The sequence below is a fragment of the Microcebus murinus genome, chromosome 5 (genome assembly GCF_040939455.1).
Source record: "Microcebus murinus isolate Inina chromosome 5, M.murinus_Inina_mat1.0, whole genome shotgun sequence".
Taxonomy (NCBI): domain Eukaryota; kingdom Metazoa; phylum Chordata; class Mammalia; order Primates; family Cheirogaleidae; genus Microcebus; species Microcebus murinus.
In genome coordinates, this window is record NC_134108.1 from 97,480,466 (window position 1) to 97,500,101 (window position 19,636).

Consider the following 19,636-nt stretch of genomic DNA (forward strand, 5'->3'; position numbering starts at 1 on the left):
AAAAAGGCTTCGCAATCAGTGTGAAAGAGTAAAGCGAAGCAAAATGCCCCGTCGGGTATAAATGGAACAGAGGCTCTCAAGCCAGGGGTCCAGGAATCTCTTAACATTCATCAAGGTAATTACATTAAGTTAGTTTTTCCAATTATGTATTTGTTCCAGCGATATTGATTAAGCACCTAGCAGGTGCCAGGCTGCAGAGTGCAGGACCTGCGGCACTGCCCTCACCTGGCTTACTGCCTTCCATGAAATAGTTAAAAACATATGACTTAGTTAAGTATGGCAAGTGTCACTAAAGGTAATGCTCCAAGTGCTTTAGTGGCCCATGAACCGGGGGGATCAGAAAGGCTTTCTGGTCTAAATAAGGGACACTAAGAGAAATCCAGGTACCCACAGGATCTAACTGGAGGCCTAGAACGTTACAGGTGATCAATGTGTGTTAAATGAATGACAAAGACATGCTAACATGCAGGGTATAATCATATTTGGAAAAATTAATCCATGCTTCTGGGATTGCCTTCCTGTCATTCCACCATTCCCCTCATTAAATCAGCAGCAAGAGTGTTCACTGTACTGTGTGAAGATTTTTACAAGCAAAAATACCCAAAGAAGTAAAACATTCATTTCTCAGCTTCTGAGTTTCAAAACAGAAATTCAAAAATAGGAGAGAAAACAGTTACAAGAAAGGGTTTTGAATATGGAAAAAGATGACTTTAGGCATCCAAAGCCAGAGGCCCAAGGGACTTGGGGCATTAAGATTATTACTATGTGAATAATTTAGAGAATGCACATAAAAAGCGAGCCAGCTTTCCCACTCCGGGGTAGGTAAAGGGCCTACAGCCCAAAAGCAAAGGGGAACATCAGAGGAGGCAGTAACTGACCTTGAGAAGGTGTCCTGAACCTACCACACTGGGCTGAGTACCAAGAGCCATGGATGGGGCAGGGGACAACAGAACCCTCAATACATTTGGAGATATGACAGCAGAAAACTTCCACCTCACTTCTTAGGGTCCCAGCCAAACACCCAACATCCACCTGATGGGTTGCTTTAGAAAGACGGGGAGATAGCTTGCAGCACTGATGAGCCTATAGTAGGAACAGTGAAGATGCAAAGTAACCCATGACAACTGTAACTAAGGGGCCTTAAATATCTCAGCAATGCCAAGGTCAATGAGTGACAGCAACCAGACCAGGAGCCTCCATCCCTTAGCACCAAGACGTTATGAAATCTTCCCTGAAACTTTTAGGTAGTCCTGGGAAGAGAAAGGAAATTTCTGTTTCAACTGAAGTTATCCTGATTGTTCAATATGAAATGTGTGTAACAAAATCAAACGCAGGCATAGAAATGAGATTATGTTGGATCACAGAAATATAAAGATTGTCATATATATTTTATACATATTACACATCTCCGTTTGTAGTTGTGAAATTTCAGGCTGCAATAAAATTCTAACAAAACTGTCATTTTTTTTTTCAATTAATTAGATGTAAGCTACAAAGTAGAGAAATGTTTGTGGCAGGAATGACAAATTTTAGCCTGACAAGATCAGACTGACAGAATGCAGGCTCCAATAATAACCCAGGTAAAAATACTTAGAGTACAGAGAAAACCAAGTAATTTTGATCCTAGAATTCAGAAAGGTAACCTTTCAGTATGAGCTTTTTAGATCAGGCTGTTCTGAAAATCAGAAGCACCAGGTAAACAAGCAAATTGACAAACCTGAGCAGTAGTTAAACAGGGGGAAAGGCTTCTAAGACTATGAAAAGTCCCAGTGTATAAGGTTGTTTCTACTTATTTTTACTCGGTAGGAAAAATCAAGGGAAAAAATTTAGTAGTAACTGAAAATAGTTTAGATTTAGTATAGAAGATGTCACAATAGTTGTGTTTATTTTCCATATGGGTTGAATTTTGGTGGAATTTTTTTGCAGAAATATTAATAATTAGAAACATTTTATATTTAGGTTATTTTAATATAGATTTCATATATACAAATGAAATATAGATGTGTCATAAAGTCTCAAATATTATATAATGCCATTTTGTATGTAAGTTAAAAGAATATACATATATATAACAAACTTATACATATGTATGCCTACGCATCATTTATGAATTAGTGCAGTTACCTTGGTCAGTTTCATTTCCAGCACGTGGCTGCTATGGATCCGACTGTCGAAATGAGCTATTTCTTTGGAGGAGGACTTAACCTTGGCAATGATCTTTACGTAGGAGAACACGATCACAGCCGTTGGGAGCAAGAGGCAGAAGAAGAGGATGTTCAGGATGAAAACCTGGCCCCCTACGGAGGCCTGGGCGAGCCACCAGTCCAGGGTGCAAGAGGTTCCGAAGGGCTCAGGTGCGTAGTCCCCCAGACCTACCAAGGGCATGGTGGTCCAGAAGGAAACATAGGCCCAGATGAGCGCCAGGCAGATGTAGGCGTGCTTTCTTTTCAGCCAAACCCCTGGAGGCGGAAGAAAAGCATTACCTGGATGTAATCTGCCCTGCACCCAAATACCTCCCCTCGGTAAGTCAAAGTCCACCTCCAAAGATTTATTCCATGGAATTCTGGGAGACCTGGGCAGATAACTGAAGCCTGAGGGGGAACGAAGTAAACGAAGGGGGGAAGGTTCCAGAGCTTGGGCCTTTCTCTAGGAGAATAAAATTTGGAGTGATTTCACAGGGAATGTTCTCTCTGGGCATCTGGGAGCTTTGGGAGCAAGAAGTGGCCAAAGCTGGGAAAACGGGACAGTAAAAAGATGAGAGGATGCTGAAGACAGTGGAGGATCGTGGACAAACATCTCAAAGGCATGTGTTTAGTGGATCATCCAAGGGGGTGGGGGGTGTGTAGTCATGAAACGTTGCTTGTGTGTCTTTCAAATAAATACCCGTCTTCCTAAAAGCTTCTGTGTCTCTAAGCTCATCTGCCTTCCTAAGGAACGTGTTGAGCAGGGGTTGGAAGCCCATGTTCATGACACTGCGGTGTGAGCTTAAAGTGGTTGACTGTGCTTGATGCCTTGGGGGGCGGATGTGGAATCTTCAAAGGTTATTCACGCAAGAGTCTCCCTCACACACAGCCAGAGCAGGAGAGGTAGAGAAGCTAAGTAGGTTGCATCATGTTCTGCAAAAGTAATTCTGTGAAGATATTTTCAGGAAGACAAAAAAAAAAAAAAAAAATGAGCTCCGTTTTCCAGCACTAGTTTCTGTTAACCCAAAGAGAGTTCCAAGAGGAAGAAATAGTGCAGTCGCCTAAGAAAAGCTGAAAAGCACTAGTGATCATTTTCCCAAGTTCAACACAACCACCGAAGACAGGTCGGCCTGATTCAGTGCATCCGTCTCCACAGGAAATTACTAATACCTCCACCCCTCACTCATCACCTTCAACCAAGAGGGCCGAGGAAGTGACTCCTTACTGCTTTGCTTTTATATTAGCAGAGAAGAAATATCAAAATGCATTCAATAAAAGCTAAATGATTTCTTCAACATAGACTCAGGGCCTTCCTATGCTTAGTGCAGTGTGAGGTTTGGGATGTCAGTAAGGCCTGATTCTTCTGCGTCTAGTATTTGACCTCGTCCATGTCATCTTTCTAGAAATCCAGTGTTCTCAGCAGTAAAATGGAAGAAATAAGAATATATTGCTTACAGGTTTTGCTAAGTGTGTAAAATAACGTAAGGGGACCTCTTTGCAAACTAAGAAGCACTACATTAACCTGAAGTTTCACTCTTGTGTAAGTTTATCTCATTTATTTAGCACTAACAAGAAATATAAGAGATTGTCTCCATTTTTTTTTCAAATACATGATGTTTTCTTTCATGAAGTGCAAACTTTTCAAACTCAATCATATAGGGGTGGCAATCATGTAGTCACAATATATATATATATATATCAGCTCTTGATTATCCATTATAACGGGTGTAACATTGGCACAGGTGATCACATATATTTATGGGGGTGTGCATAGGCATACGTATAAGCATTTATGGTTAGGGTTACTTGTGAGGTGTTTTATACTTACATTCGAGTATGGTGAAAGGCTGTCAAGTACAGGAGGGAGTAGATTAGTAGATTGGTTCTGTGTTGCTCCAGAAGTCAGAACTAGGACCAATGGGTGGAGGTTACTGGGAGGCAGTTTTGTCTTAATATAAGGAATAACATTGTAACAACGAGAGCAGACCAATCAGAGAATGGGCTGCCTTGTGCAGTAGTAAGCTCCCCGTCACTGGTCACTGGAATTATTCAAGAAGAGGCCAAGTGGTCGTCTCTCAGGTATGCCTTAAAACAGTTTATTTACCACATTATATGGGAGAAAGGTCTACATGTCCCCCAAGCAACCTTCTAATTCCAACATTCTAGGACACTGTGTGGAGGGTTTAATGGTGCATCAGACTAAACGATGAAACTATGCTACTGAGGTACAACCTTAGAAGAAGCTGGAAAATTGACACAGTTCCCACATGGAGTTACACCCTGCAATGATTCCGGCAGCAGACGGCGTCATCTCCTTAATGGACACAAAGTCTGAACTCAAGGAAACATTTAAAAACAGAGGCATCAAGGTTTTAGCATTCCTCAAACACTCTCAGGAAGTTTAACGTTTTGCCTTCTCGGCTATCAAATGTATAGTTAAATTTAAAATCTATTTGGTATGACCAAAAATAAGTCTATGAAAGAATTAGACTCTGATGTCATCCGGAATATGTATAATTGTATATTTTTCATCTTATTGAAAATGTTGATTCTAGCTGTTTCTATTGGAAGTTTTAGATGCTTAAAAATGGAGATGTAAATTTGTAAAAAAAAAAGAGAGAGAGAGAGAGAGAGAGTGCTAGATCATGAAGAGGATGATTCACGACTGCCCCCTGAGTCCACGCATGGCTTCCTTGGCATTTGGAAACTGTAAATTTTAAAAGAGAATGTCAGGTCCACTTGATTTTTCCCACCTCAGTCTCCAGGCCATGCTCTGACCCCAACCACTCTAACTGACTGACAGGTTGACAATCAAAGAAGCTTTATCTAGGTGGAGTCAGTACTATTAATATTCCTCAGAAGTGCCTGGTTCTCAGTATTAAACTTAAAGGCCCAAATGTATCTCTTTCAGGTTCAAAAATTTCACAGAGCCCCAAGAAGCAAAAGCACTAAAAATTATTTTTAACTGGTAGAATGGTCTAACCATTTAAAAAGAAAATTCTTGGGTTCTGAAACCTTACTGCTGGCTCTCCCTTGCTAGTTCTCTTAGTCGCTCATCTTTCTACCTACCATTACTATAAAAACATGTTGAGCGCTGTTTCTGTACGTGTGTCCTTTCATGCGGGGACAGCCACATGACTCTCTAATTTGGAGGTGAACTTTTTGGAATTCCTCCTCTCTGAAATCACAGGGAGTCTGAGTCCTAAAGAAGAATCATAAACAGCTTTTCTCTTATAATCACACTTACTATGTTGGGAATCAGCTAACCATCTTGGACCTAACATCCTTTCAACACATTTTATTTCTTTCTTTGCATGGCAAAACATGGTGGTAGCTTACACACCTTGTATAAGAAAATGATACTTTTTAAAAGCATTTGTAGCAGAACACCGAACATTACTATAAAAGTAGTATTAAAAGAAACTACTTTGACAGAGGTTCAAGCCCTTAAACACATATTATAACAAGATAGGCTATAAATAGAAATACTCTTGATCTCTGAGTTTATGAATCGTCTTTATTTATTGCCTGTGTAAAATATGTACAGCTCTGACACTCAGTCCACCTAGCTTTGAATTATCAGGGAGTGAGAAACCTGCCAACTTACCATAAGATAAATAGCAGATTTTCAGGTATCGATCCAGGCTGACCGCAGTCATGGTGATGAGGCTTCCACAGCCAAAGAAAAATCCCGCCCATCCGTACCAGCGACAGCCAATCCAGCCAAACACCCAGCGGTGGCAGAAACACGAGATGATGGTGAAGGGCTTGCCTACAACTGGAGCACCAAGCAAGTTGTCAGGGGAAGGTCCCTCCAGGTAAAATTTCCCCACCCCCCTCAATTCACCTGTCTCCTCTTCCCCTGAAGCATGGCCATATGTGAACACACACACACCCTTGATTACAGAGAATTTCTAGATTAATAAAATTCTGGCAGTTATCTTTGAATAAACTGAGTTTGGAGCGACCCAGAGAGGTTTCCAATCATCACAATAGCCAAAGATACTAATTCCGAATTGTGTAATGACCATGACTACCATCAAAGAATGGGGAAGATATAATATATGGTACTAGTAACCACTATCTCCCAAAGATATCTATTTATATTAAAACTTGTATTGCTGGTTACATAAAACTATAAAGGCTTTGGAGAAATCATTATGAATTCTTTAGAACAGAAATTATTTGGAATTGAATGCTGATTATTTAGATTGTGTTTGATATCACTAATTCCTTTTAAATCTATTTCCAAACGATTTTCTCTTTGGGTTTTCTTATTTTTGTAACAATTTCATTAAATGCAGAACTATTAAAGAAAAGAATATTAATTTTAAAAAAATAATTATACTATTAAGAACTGTCTCTCAAAAAGACCCAGCTTTGGGGAGTACAATGGCAAGTGACAATAATCCGGTCATTTCTAATGTTTTATTAAAGCTATTCATTTGAAAGTTAAAAGAAAGGAGTAATGGGTCCACAGTGAAATCTCTGAGAGAAAATTTTCTCTTCAAACACAACTTTTCCCATAATGATTTCCTCCAGAGTGCCCAAGACTCCAGTATTTTCCCCCCTCCAAAGTTAGACATTCAAGTTTGAGTGGTGAAAAGTATTCATAGGAAGAAGGCTTCATACAATACACTTCAGCATTCACTCAACCTCAACAACCTCATTTAGAAACTCAGATTCTGCAAAACAATGATCCCATGAACTGGTCTCCAAAAAAAACAAACAAACAAACAAATAAACAAAAGTACTTACACAATCAAATAGTACCGGGCAAGTTTACCTGTTAAACACACTTCCTGGCAGTCAAAATTCAAGGCTCTAAAAATTTCCAAAAGTCAGAAAAGTAACTAACTTTGTGTGCCACAGCATTTTCTAAATGTATTCCGCTACAGGGAACCCTACAGATATTACATTAATTGTTCTTTAGGAAATGCTGCTTCACAGATGACAAAGTATGGTCTCATTTGCCTAGGAAGAATTCTTTAAAATAAGACATCAGTCCTGAACAGAAGAGTAATTTGATGCAAAGAATTCTTATCTGTATGTGTACAACACATATATCTCAGAATAGCTGTCTGAATCTGAAAATTCAAGACTAATGATAGACCACCATGTAGACTCATGATCTACTACTACTAATTACTGTTTTAAACTCATTTAGTACCTTTTTCTTATTGTATTACAATATCTAGAATGTCCAGTACATTGTTGAATAAAAGTGATCATAATAGGTATCCATGTCTTGTGGCTAATTTTTAAAACTGTTTTTAATGTTTGATTATTGAGTATGACGTTTTTGCTCCCTTTTGTCAGGCAAGGAAATTCTTTTCTCGTACTAGTCTATTAAGAATTTTTTTTTTTACCAGAAGTAGATGTTAAGTTTTATTGAATGCTTTCAAACTTTTTTTTTCTCATTGAATTTGTTAATACAGGTTATTGATAAAGGCATGATGTTGAAATATGCTTACATTCCTGGGACAAATGCAACTTTATTTAATTATAAAAGCGTTCGTAAGATTGTCTCAACCAATCGAGAAACACGGAGATGGAAGAAGGGGAGAATGAAGAAAAAGAAAAGGACAAAGAAAAGAAAAGAAGATACAGAATGGTGATTTAAATTTGACTGATCTTGTTCCCTCAAGTGGGGCATTTTAGAATCTGAGTGTGTAGGGCAGTAAGATTCTTGTAATGAAAAAGGAAACTTGGTTTCTAACACTCTCCCCTCTCACCCCAGGTAAGCTTGTGCTTTAGAAGTTACATGTCTGCAAAGGGGCTGGGCAGGTAAAGAGAGAAGTTATCTATCAGGGAAAGCCTTAATTAGGGAAGCAGTGGGAACTAATTGCTGTGAATTCAGAAGAGGAGGAGGTTGAATGAGACTCTGAAGAAAAAAAGGCTATAAAGTGCACTGGAGGAGGAAGGCATGAGTGAGTTCCAAACATAGTTTTAAGAATAGGGTGGATAACTTTCTTGAAAGTTTGAATTAGTCCTTTATTTATTAAAAAATATAGAACATATTTGGTCTTTCACTATTTATTTATTGTTATTATCAATGAATAAAAAGTATTTAAGAAACTCCAGGAAGTTGCACATTGATAGGGAAACAATAGGATGTGAGGAGGTGAAGAAGAGAGAAGAATACTAGAGTTGGAGTGACCCCAATAACCATATGGGGCAGCAATTTTCTGCCTAGAGCCCTGGGGGGGGGGGGTCCATGGATCTCCTCTGATGTGTGTATGTGAGTAGGTGAGTGTGAGTGTGTGAGTTACATACATTGCCTTTACATCGCCCAAGCCAGAGCTACAAGCATGCCCATCCCCTAGATAATACACTCTATACTCATTAATTATTTACCCATCCCCTCCACCCCTCTCCCACCTGCCCAGCCCCATGAATGTTACTTCCATGTGTGCACCTAACTGTTGATCAGTTAGTACTAACTTGATGGTGAATACACACGGTGCTTGTTTTGCTATTCTTCTTCTTTTAATTCATACCCTGCAGCCCTCTCTTATTTGAAGAGTGTGTCTCGAAGGAGAACTTCATAGTCATGTAGGGGAAGAGATATCAAGCAACTAGGTCTCCATCCCCTACCTTCTTTCAACTGGATCTTTTTCACCTATTTTATATATTCAGCTTCTAAGTCAAACTCTTTTTCAAAGAAAAAATTGAGTATTTTTTTAAAAAATTGCTTAAGAATCATTTATTAAATTTCTTCATTTTAAGGTTGAGACCAGATTTCCACAATTTTTTTTCTGTTTCAGTTTTTTGTTTGTTTTCTTTCTTTTTTTTTTCTTGTCCTATTGAGTTATATCTTTTTCAAATATGGGATAGCTATTTCAGTAAATAGTAGGTTCCTCCTGTTTACAACCAGAGCCAGTTTTCTGGGATTTAAGCTATTGATTCCTTGAGCCTCCATTAGGATTTTATTTTTTTTCTAGAAAGCATTCTTCTACTTTTATTCATTCATTCATTCATTCATTTTATTTTTTTTTAATTTCAGAATATTATGGGGGTACAAACATTTTGGTTACCTATATTGCCTTTACATTGCCCAAGCCAGAGCTACAAGCATGCCCATCCCCCAGATAATGCACTCTGTACCCATTAGTTATTTACCCATCCCCTCCACCCCCCTCCCGCCTGCCTGGCCCCATGAATATTACTTCCCTGTGTGCACCTAAGTGTTGACCAGTTAGTACCAACTTGATGGTGAGTATACGTGGTACTTGTTTTATTCATTCTTCTACTTTTAATTCATTCCCTGCAGCCCTGTCTTATCTGGGCATTGTATCCAATCTTTACCTCCCAGCCCTCCCAGGTGTGCCCCTCCCAGGTAAAAGTTTCCAGGATTTCCTGTTAATCACAAATATTTGCTGAGTGCCTTCTGTAAGCCAGACACACATGTCCCCAAGTTGCCTAGACAGTGCCACACTCCAATTTGCTAATCTGGGTGCCCTCATGTGAAAGCCTCCTACCCCTGGTGAATCTAACCCTATTGTCAATGAGGAAACTGGAGTGTGAAAGAACTGGTTTTTTATTCAACAAATATTAATAATTATTCGGTGCCTACCATGTAACAAGCACAGAGCAGGGGACTAGAGGACAAAATAGAGATCAAGATTGACGGATTTATTTTCTAACAGGGAGAGCAGGGGAAAAAACAAATGTGTAATATAAGATATGGTCTGCTAGAGTGATGGGTGGTGATTAGTGCCGTGAAGAAAAATAAAGCAGAGAAAGAGGATAGTCAGAAATTGTTTTATATAAGGGTGCCGGGGAAGACTACTCTAAGAATGTGACATTTAGCTACCATATTTCCCCGAACATAAGACAAGGTCTTATATTAATTTTTCCTCAAGAAGACATCCTAGGGCTTATTTTCAGAGGATGTGTTATTTTCCCCTCAAAGCCTGAGCTTGCAGCAAGCACAGGATGGCCGGGACCTGACAGGGGGAGCCGACCTTGTTGGTGGGGCTGCCCGCACCTTTCTGGTCACCTCTGGGATAGTAGTTGTCACAATGGGGCAGATGAAAAGGGCTGCTGGTCTTCTTTGCCGCTCCGCGACAAAATGCATGGGCTGTGCAGATACGCTGCGCAGCCACGCCCATCACTAGGTCTTATTTTCAGGGTAGGGCTTATATTGCCCAAATGCTTAGAAATCCTGCTAGGGCTTATTTTATGGGTAGGTCTTATTTTCGGGGAAATACGGTAGATACCTAAATCAGTGGGATAGAAGTCAAGCAAACATCTAAAGGGAAAAGATTCTAGGCAGAGGAGACATAAAGCTCAAAGCCTTGAGGTGGGTGTCAGCTAGGTGGTTGCTAAAGGCAGCAAAAAGACAAGTAAAAGTGACCAAATGGAGTGAAATTAGTGTCTGTTGTGCCTGGAACCCATATTAGCCAAAGCTGTTATTTCAAGCTTCCTCCTAAAGAGGACCTTTGGATGAATCCTTGGGTTGTCATCCAGAATGGCTCCCCCTCTTCCACTTGGTAGAATGCTTCTGAACCTGGCTACACATCAGAAGCACAGGAGGGTTTGTTTTGTTTTGCTTAGTTTTGCTTTGCTCTGATTTGATTTGCTTTAAATGTTGATGTCCAGGGCTCCAACACCTCAACCTTCTGTTTTAATTTATCTGGGGTGAGCCCAGGTATTGTACACGTTTTTTGATTCCCCAGGTTATTCTAATACGTATACATGACTGGGAGCCATTGGTATTTAAACAACAAGCATTAGGTACTTAGATTAGGTACATTTGGCCTCTAGGGTGTGCTGCTTCGAGGTGCTTATAATGGAATGTAGATGAGCAAGAAAAGAACTAAAACAAACACTTTTTTTAGGTTTATTGGAAGGGAAAGTGTATTATAGATGCTCAGAAGTTGAAAATATGATCTGGGTTAGAGAAAGCTGTCACACGGAAGGAAATGGTTCCTGGTGAATTATTCTAAAGACATAAGCAGAGTAATGAGGTGGTTTATGCAATTCTAGAGCAGACTTGCTCGGTTGAAAGCACTTTCAATGTATCAGACCAATTAAGGACATTTTTATTCAGTGTCCAATTCAGCCTTAAGCATTAGTCTGGTATTATTCACTGCAGAAGGATATGGCTGAAATGACAGGTTTCATTCAGGCATTTTGCGCCCAGTACCAGGTAAAGAAAGAACCTTCAGTGGCCAGCTGGGTGACCAGGAAAGCTACCATTCATGTTGTGACAGCGCCATCGCGTGGCAATAGATAAAATGGCAGCCACTTTGCAGCCTTGCAAATTCCCTGGAGTTCTTCCTATTTTCACAGAAAGGGGCCTGGCCTGTGACTTAATGTGCGAGTGCATTTTCCATAAAAGTTCATGATATTTAAACCTGTCTGCTAAGTAAAGCCTTCCAAAGTAATCATCCAAACTCTCAATAACAGGGCAACACATCTACTGCTATGTGACAAATAGTGACTGACTAGATAGAATATTATTACTGGGACTTGTTTTTAGTGATCAGAGGTGGCAGAAATATCCACTTATGAAAAGAGATACAAATAACAGAAAAAAAAAAAAACTTAAAAAGAGGCTTTCTCCTTTTCAAAAAGGAGAAAATGCTAAAAAGCTTTCTAGTGGTAAGAGGAGCTGATGTGTACTGTTCAAACAACTTCTCCAACTCTCCTAACTTAAGCCTATAAGCTAAATAGCAGATGTTGGGATCCAAAGATTACAGTACATCCAAGGAACCCCAGAATTTTATGGGAAAAAGAAAAGGGAGGTGACTTACCCAAAATCATTCATATTTTTTAAAATGAATTATCATTAGAGAAAAATTTTATTCCAACTCCTCCTTACTGGCTTATTGGTGACTCTGTGTGTGTGTGTGTGTGTGTGTGTGTGTGTGTGTGTGTGTGTGTGTGTGTGCTGCCAAGTTTGAGAACCACTAAACCAGTTTTCTATACTTGCAATCAATCCCTAAGTCACAATTAAGTATGTCATTAGCAGGGTAGGTCTTCCCTCTTCCTGTATTCCCTTCTCAATTGTCTTCAACTGTCATTTACCCTTCAAGACCCCACTCCCTTAATGTTTATTTTAACCAGACTTCCACATGGTTGGAGGGGTGAGAGGGAGCTCAAAACAGTGACCTAGAGTCTGCCTGGAAATTACTGATTTCTGAATTATTTTACCTACTGCACCCTAAGATGTCTAAGATAGCAAGTATTATTCCAAATCATTTCTTTGGCATCTAACATGCCTGGAACATAGGAAAAAACTCACTAAATGTTAAATGAATGATCTCTTTAGCCAGACCACACTCCATTGACTTGCCAGAACCTCTGTAAAGGTGATCTATGAAGTCAGGAGCAAAAAGGGATGTGGGTAGGGGTGACCTTTGACCAGGAAGTATTTTAGGATGGGGAGTAGTTTAAACCCACAGAGAAGAAACAGCATGGTTGTGTTACCTGAAATCCCCAGATCACAGACTGCTAAATTGATAGTCATTATTTCTGCAGGTCTCAGCTTCTTCTTTCGTCTAGAAGACATATAAAGGACATAGCCATTTCCAAATGTGGACAGAATCCCTACAAGGAAAAATAAAAAATTCCCATCACTAAAACTAGGATTTAGAGTTCACCGGGATATGAAACACTTCTCAATTTCAAAAATGGACACCATAGGTTTAGAGGGTCGTGAGAGGACTCTAAATAAAAATCTAAGTTAAGAAGATGAAATAAAAAAGCATGAGTTGTGAGTGACAGGCAAGGGATGGGTTGCCTCCAAAGGGACAGGAGTCAGGGATTGTAAGGCTGAACTTACCCGGGAAAAGGAATGGCTACCTTCCCAGCGAGGCTCAGGGGGTCAGTTCTTGTACTGGCCCCCAGGGTCGAGTATTTTCCTTAGCCATTTGTATAGATTACTGGCTTTATAGAACGCCCTCTTTCTGATAAGTAGGGTTAGCCCCTTGATAAATTAGGGGTTATGTCTTGATAAATTCTGAAGATGAAGCCAACCAAAGAAGGTGCCTTCAGTGTCACTGGTGACTCTGGAGGGAGCACCAGCATTCAGGAGAGGCAGGGGCCAAGTAACACTGCCATACCCCCCTGCAAGGAGGGGGTCATCTCCCAGAGACAGAGCCCAGGACTTCTGCCTTTCAAGGAGACAGGGACACTGGGTGTCTGGCAGATGGAACAGCCTTCAGCTGCTGCTGAACTAAGGTACCAAGGGTAAGTGGATGACAATTGATAACCTGGGCACTCCCCCTCCCACCAAGGGGAGAGAAAGTGACCCTCAACCCAACAGACCTACCAACAATGACATAAGTGTGTTCCCACTTTTCCACATCCTTTTATTAATGATGAATCGTCTTTGGCATTACAATGAAACTGTTCAAAAGTTCTTACAAACCCATTTTAAATCCAAAAAGATTATCCCAATCCCTACTGACTTTATTTAAGAAAAGAATACACCTACTTCCATAGCTTAACATGTAGAGTAGATTTCTTCAGGAATTCTTGCTTCATAGTGTAGCTGTGTATAAATGAGAATCTGGTACAGCTGCCTTTAGTAGTAAGGAATAAGGAGAGTATTAACAGGAGAAACCCAGATTTTTCTATTTTAATTTCTACTTCTCCACCACAATTTCATTTTGGGGGCAAGGAAAGAAATGTGTGTTTCGGCTGATGGTATGAAACCACCAGGAACTAACTACATTGTGCTCTTAAGAAATTCTGACTCCCTGGAGTCAGTGCTGCTTAATGGTCCATTAAAACCTCTTTAGCTTTCTTAAAGTAGAAGAGGAGGAAAAATAGAAGAGAGATGGCGTCCTAGAGCAAACCAACTACAGTGAAACTTACGTCTCATTAAAGGAAACCAATTTGCACAGCCCAATGGGATAGTAAAATGTGAAAACATGGCTTGAAAAATTATTAAACCAATGCCACCTACTTTGCATCCAGAAAGAATAAAAACAATAAGTATGCATTTGTTTTTGATACACAAGGCTCATTTAAACACCCTTCATCTGTCTACATCTCTTTGGAGAATATTTGTTTTCTTATTTTTATGTCCTTTAATTTTTTTTCACTAATCCTGCTTCATAGGGTTTCATCCAGTGCCCAAAGAATTATCAAAAAATAGTTAACTCTATTTGCTGCACATAAATTATTCCCACAAGCAATCTTATCTATAGATGAGTGCCAAGAGAAAACAAATTTATTTCCAATTCTAGTTCAAGGAAAACAAGATTAAGAAGATAAAGACTAAGGCAGGGCCATTTTTAGATTATTAAAGTCCTAGATCTTTTTATAAAGACAAAAAAAAATCTTATATTGTTAATAAACTAAGTATTTACAATAACAGGAAAAGAGTAGAAGGTAGAAAATGGGTCTCTCTAATTTATTTCCCGTGCATTCCCTTCCAAACACACATTTATATTTCTATCTTCCAGTTTTCTCTAAGATGTCTAATATCTCACAAAGCTCACCAAGAATATTGTTCATTCTACTCAGGCTCCTTATAGGAATCTGGGCACATCCACACAAGCCCATCCTCAGAAGGTAAAAACCAGACACAGGACCAAGCCCAAGACCTGGTGGGTCTTGGATCAATCCCAACCTCCCCAGCTGACTCCTCTGCTCTGAGACATACCTGTGGCTTCACCACCTAGCACCCTGATTCACCTGCCATTCCCCTTGTTTGGGGACTCTTTTGGGACCTGTTTTTCTGGCTCCATCTCAGCAAGGCCATTTGAATATGATTGTGAATTTTCTTTCCAATTCCACAAGCACTAAGTGGGAAATTCTCCTAATGTCCCCTGTCCCCACCCATGTTGCCTCTCTTTCTGCAATCTGTCATGCTAAGACTGGAAATGGACTGATATTCCTCCCTATTTTGTGTCATTTGGAGAGATTTGTCAGGTTGAACATATTACTTTTGAAAACATTCCTTGTGACTGAGATATTTTAAATTCCATTTATAAGACACTTATTTTTCTGCCTTTTCTGATCATTGAAAGTACTTAAGTTTAATAAAAATGCAATGTGATTTTCACTATAGGATAGCCTGTGTTCCGGCAGAGTATTTGCCCCTTTTATTCACTGCTCTATTCCCAGCAATTGAAAACAGTGGCAATGAGTGCATGCTAAATATATATTTATGTTAAAAGGACGCAGGGGTCCATTCATAAGAAACAGAATTTAAATTAGTAAAACACCAACTAACAATAAAGACAAGGACTCGGGGAATCACTTTGCAGCAGAATTTGATCCAAACTCATGGATTCCTTTTGGTTCAAACACTGACCGTAGAAGGATATCAAGACTTTTCTAATGAGTTTTGCTAATTTCAGGAGGTTAAATGAAATTCTTAGCCAGTAATAAATAGATGAGAGAGGGAGAGAAAGAGAGAAAAGGAGGGAGGGAGGAAAGAAGGGAGGAAAAAGAGAGAGAGAGAGAAATGAATAGAGGAGGGAGAGAGAAAGAACAACCTTGACTCAACATCTGCAAAGATTAAAGGCAGACAAACCTAAAGACATAACCCACCTGCATACTGGTCACCCAAATTTAAAACAGCAATTTTAAATTTAAGGAAAGTATTGTGGTTAATTAAATCCTAATCGTCTAGATTCGTGCTGTCCAAAAGAAATATAATGTAAAAAAAGAAATGCGAACCACGTATGTACTTTAAAATGTTCTGGTAGCAACATGCAACAAGGTCAAAATGTATAGGTAAATTAATTTTAATAATATATTTTATTTAACCTAATACACCCAAAATACTGTGGGTTCAATGTTTCATTTAATTTTTTAAAAAAATTGTGAGATATTTTATATGATTTTTTTTTCTTATACTATATTTTCAGTATCTGGTGTATTCACACTACAGCACATCTCAGTTTGAAAAAGTCACAGTTCACCTGTTCAGGAGCCACATGTGGCCACCTGCATTAGATAGTGGCATCTGGAAGCAGATGCACCCCTTTGTGGATTATGAACAAAAGTCTTTTGAACCTGGACTGACTTCCACTTATCACCAATACGTTTTTTTCACCTCTCATGCAAATGAGTCAGCTATGCTGTCGTGATGTGACTTTACTTTTAGGTGAAGTAAACTCAGTGTGTCCACCATCACCATAGCATTGAACTACACTCACTGAACTCCGAAGAGGCTGAACTGGATTATTTCTAAGGTCTATGCTGACACAAAAAAATCTTATGATTATATCAAAAAAACATTTAAAAAAAAAAAAGCACTCTGTTGAAATATCATTATCATTAATTTTGGTATTCAGAAGATAAGCCTACTCCCAAAGTAACCAAAGTGAAATACAGTCCCGAGATAAATAATTTTGCTGTAGGAGTTCTTTGGATTATCAATGGAATATTTATATGTCTAGTCATCAAGATAATAATCATTTCTAAGAAACATTTATTGAATGCCATAATTCCACCCCATATGCTGCCTCCCTCCCAATCTCTGCCTCCACTAAAATACCCACTTAAGTATTGGAATCTTTTTTGCAAAATCAAGCCCATGAGTTTTCTAAGTGCAGCCTTCGCACAGAGGAATTAAGGAAACTTACCAATTATTATTAGGTAAAAGCCAGCCACTAAGTCCGCTTCCCAGGAGAGTTTGGAAGCAAAGGGATCCCCATCTCGAAGGTAGTGTGGCAGGCGCTCATCCTGGGGCAGGACAGTGTGATTTAATGCCATGCTGCTCTCAAGCCACCAGGGGTCTGAAAAGCAAATCGGTAGAAATCTCAACAGACCTGAATAAGCCACTTTACACAATCTCATAACCATGGCTCCTGTTTTAAAACAAAAGAGCAAGTTCACAGGGTTGTGGATGATTCTCTAATTAACAACTGGTAAAAATTTTAACATTTTTCTTCAATGATCCAAATATATCAATACTCAATTATTCACTTTTCAGATTATCCAAGCCTGCATTTTCACCCTCTTCAAGGCAGTTCACACCTCCCTTGGGTAGATAAGAGGTTGCAGGTCAAACTGCTCATTTCACTGTTTCTTAGTAATTTTTGCAAAGGTCTCAGCTAGGAAAAGATATTGTAGGGAGCGTGCACACTAAGTATATATTTTTTTAATTTGTCAGACTGTAGTATTTTTTAATTATCCAAATTGTCCAGAAAAGCATCTCCAACAGTTATGTGCTCAGTGAGCTTCAGAGTTTTGCTAAGGAAAGATATTGAGCGTTGAATACAAAAGAACACAAACAGTTCACAAATGAAGCTAAGAGCTAGAAGATTGTCAAGGTTATCTTGAAATTTGGAGTCATTTAGAAAAGAATTCAAGCTTGATTGTACCTCACAAGGCTCATTTATAGGAAGATTTTGGTTTTCTGAGTTTCCTAAAGCAGAAAACAATTTCATTACTTCCTGCCATTGCCCCTTTAAATCCATTTTCTCAATTTGCTCATTTATGGTCCAGGCTAAAATCTTGAACAATAAGGGACTCCCCAAACACACAGGTCTTTGTACTGTTTCTATTGAATTTTTATTTTAAAAAAGGTTTACAAAACTTCTTTGATGGGCTCTCTGCAAAAATAAAAGTCCCACAATATCCCCGAGACTGAAACTTGGAGTTGGGTGTTGTCCCTGAGATAAAGTGTGCTGCTGATGTCGTAACTTCCTCTGGAGTGATTATTATTTGTTTTGAATGTTTCAATCTCTTTTGAACTTGTTTATTTCAAATGGAACCAATAAACATGTCACTGTTCATCCCTTTAGGAAACAATTTAGGACGTCATACATCATTTTGCAGTGCCTCATAGGTGGTGACACGGTGCTCAGCAGATATCTAAAGACATAACTTAACTTTGCAAAAGAGACAGACTTAACCCCATCCTAACTTCCAGATTACAGCTTACAGTTAAGGACTTTTCAAGGGATTTGTGACCCAATCAGTGGCCATTTGGCTGAAACTACTGTCTGCTTCCACACACAATTTGAAGACAGTCATATGGTTGATGTCCATTCACAATCCTTCTCCCTAGGAGCTATCAAAAGCTCTAGGAGAGGCCGGGCGCGGTGGCTCACGCCTGTAATCCTAGCACTCTGGGAGGCCAAGGTGGGCGGGTTGCTCAAGGTCAGGAGTTTGAAACCAGCCTGAGCGAGAGCGAGACCCCGTCTCTACTAAAAAATAGAAAGAAATTAATTGGCCAACTAAAAATACATAGAAAAAATTAGCCGGGCATGGTGGCGCATGCCTGTAGTCCCAGCTACTCGGGAGGCTGAGAAGGATCACTTGAGCCCAAGAATATGAGGTTGCTGTGAGCTAGGCTGATGCCACTGCACTCTAGCCCAGGCAACAGAGTGAGACTCTGTCTGGAAAAAAAAAAAAAAAAAAAAAAAAAAACAATAAAAAAGCTCTAGGAGAAAGCTCTGGCAGCCAACCCCACTCCGTCTCAAGACCAGCCCCAAGTCAAAGAGTATCTTTATTTTTCAGTCTCCTGATTCCTCTTTGATTGCCACTCCTCTCCTCATCACAGGCTCCTTGTGCCCCCAGGCTGTCCAGTCTCATCCTCGACTTTAGATTCAGAATCCTAAAACAGGTGTTGGAGTGCAGCTTAGACACATACCCTCCAACCTTGAGCAGATTATTTAAAGTGTCTGAACCACAACCAAATCATCTGCAAAATGGGCAAATCTTGTTCTTACCCCTCACTCATGCTCATTGTAGGAACAAGAGGATATTGGGTTTGAAAGCACATTATAAATGGGGGCGAGGGAGTCCTGTCGAGTTATTACATGCCAGAACTCTTACTTTTCCCAGACTTGCTCATCTATCAAGATATAGCTTTGCATTACAGATTTCCTCGGGGTTCTATGCTGAATAAATGCATGCTTGTGTATTAATTCAAGTATTTACTGAACATCTTCCATAAACGCAGCACTATGAGGTAGGACAAGAGAGGTTTACCATGTTACCCAGACAGTTACCCATGTTACCCAGATAGTTAAGGAGGATAACTATCATTTTGGAGAGAGAAAAGGTAAAAGTAATGGTCAGAAACATAATGATACAAGAACATAAAACAATAAAATGCTGCTTTATTCCACTTTAGACAATAATTTTTAAAGCGAGGAAATAATTACATTTTACGAGAAATTAACAAGATTGTGTGTGTGTGTGAGTGTGTGTGTGTTATCCTTTCTATGTCTGAGGGTCCACAGGGCCTTGCACAACCTAAGACTCATATGTTGATATTGATAATCACAATGTGAAACTTCATTAAAGGGCTTTAATCAGCAGTGATAACTATAGAGGATATTTTCAGTGGGGGAATGACATGAGATTTGAAGGCAAAAATGAACATAAAATGTGTAAAGAATGGAAGAAGACTGCTTCATAGGTATAGAGAGTCCATGAAAAACGATGGGCAGGTTGGCTTGGTAACATGAGACCTTGTTCTGGAAAACCTAGAATGGCTGGCAGAAGAGTTGCTTTTGACATATCATACA

At 39.4% G+C, this 19,636-nt stretch overlaps 1 protein-coding gene across 1 annotated transcript in view; it reads right to left on the reverse strand.

Annotated features, from left to right (window-relative positions):
* The window catches only part of OPN5 (opsin 5), a 36,024-nt gene extending 19,156 nt beyond the window's left edge, over positions 1–16,868 (reverse strand). Inside the window, exons 1-4 of the mRNA XM_012744804.3 lie at positions 16,739–16,868; positions 12,621–12,740; positions 5,791–5,961; positions 2,125–2,459 (exon numbers count right to left, since the gene is read on the reverse strand). Coding sequence (XP_012600258.2) covers positions 2,125–2,459; positions 5,791–5,961; positions 12,621–12,740; positions 16,739–16,868 — 756 coding nt within the window. The remainder of the gene's footprint in view (positions 1–2,124; positions 2,460–5,790; positions 5,962–12,620; positions 12,741–16,738) is intronic.
* Between the last annotated feature and the right edge of the window lie 2,768 nt (positions 16,869–19,636).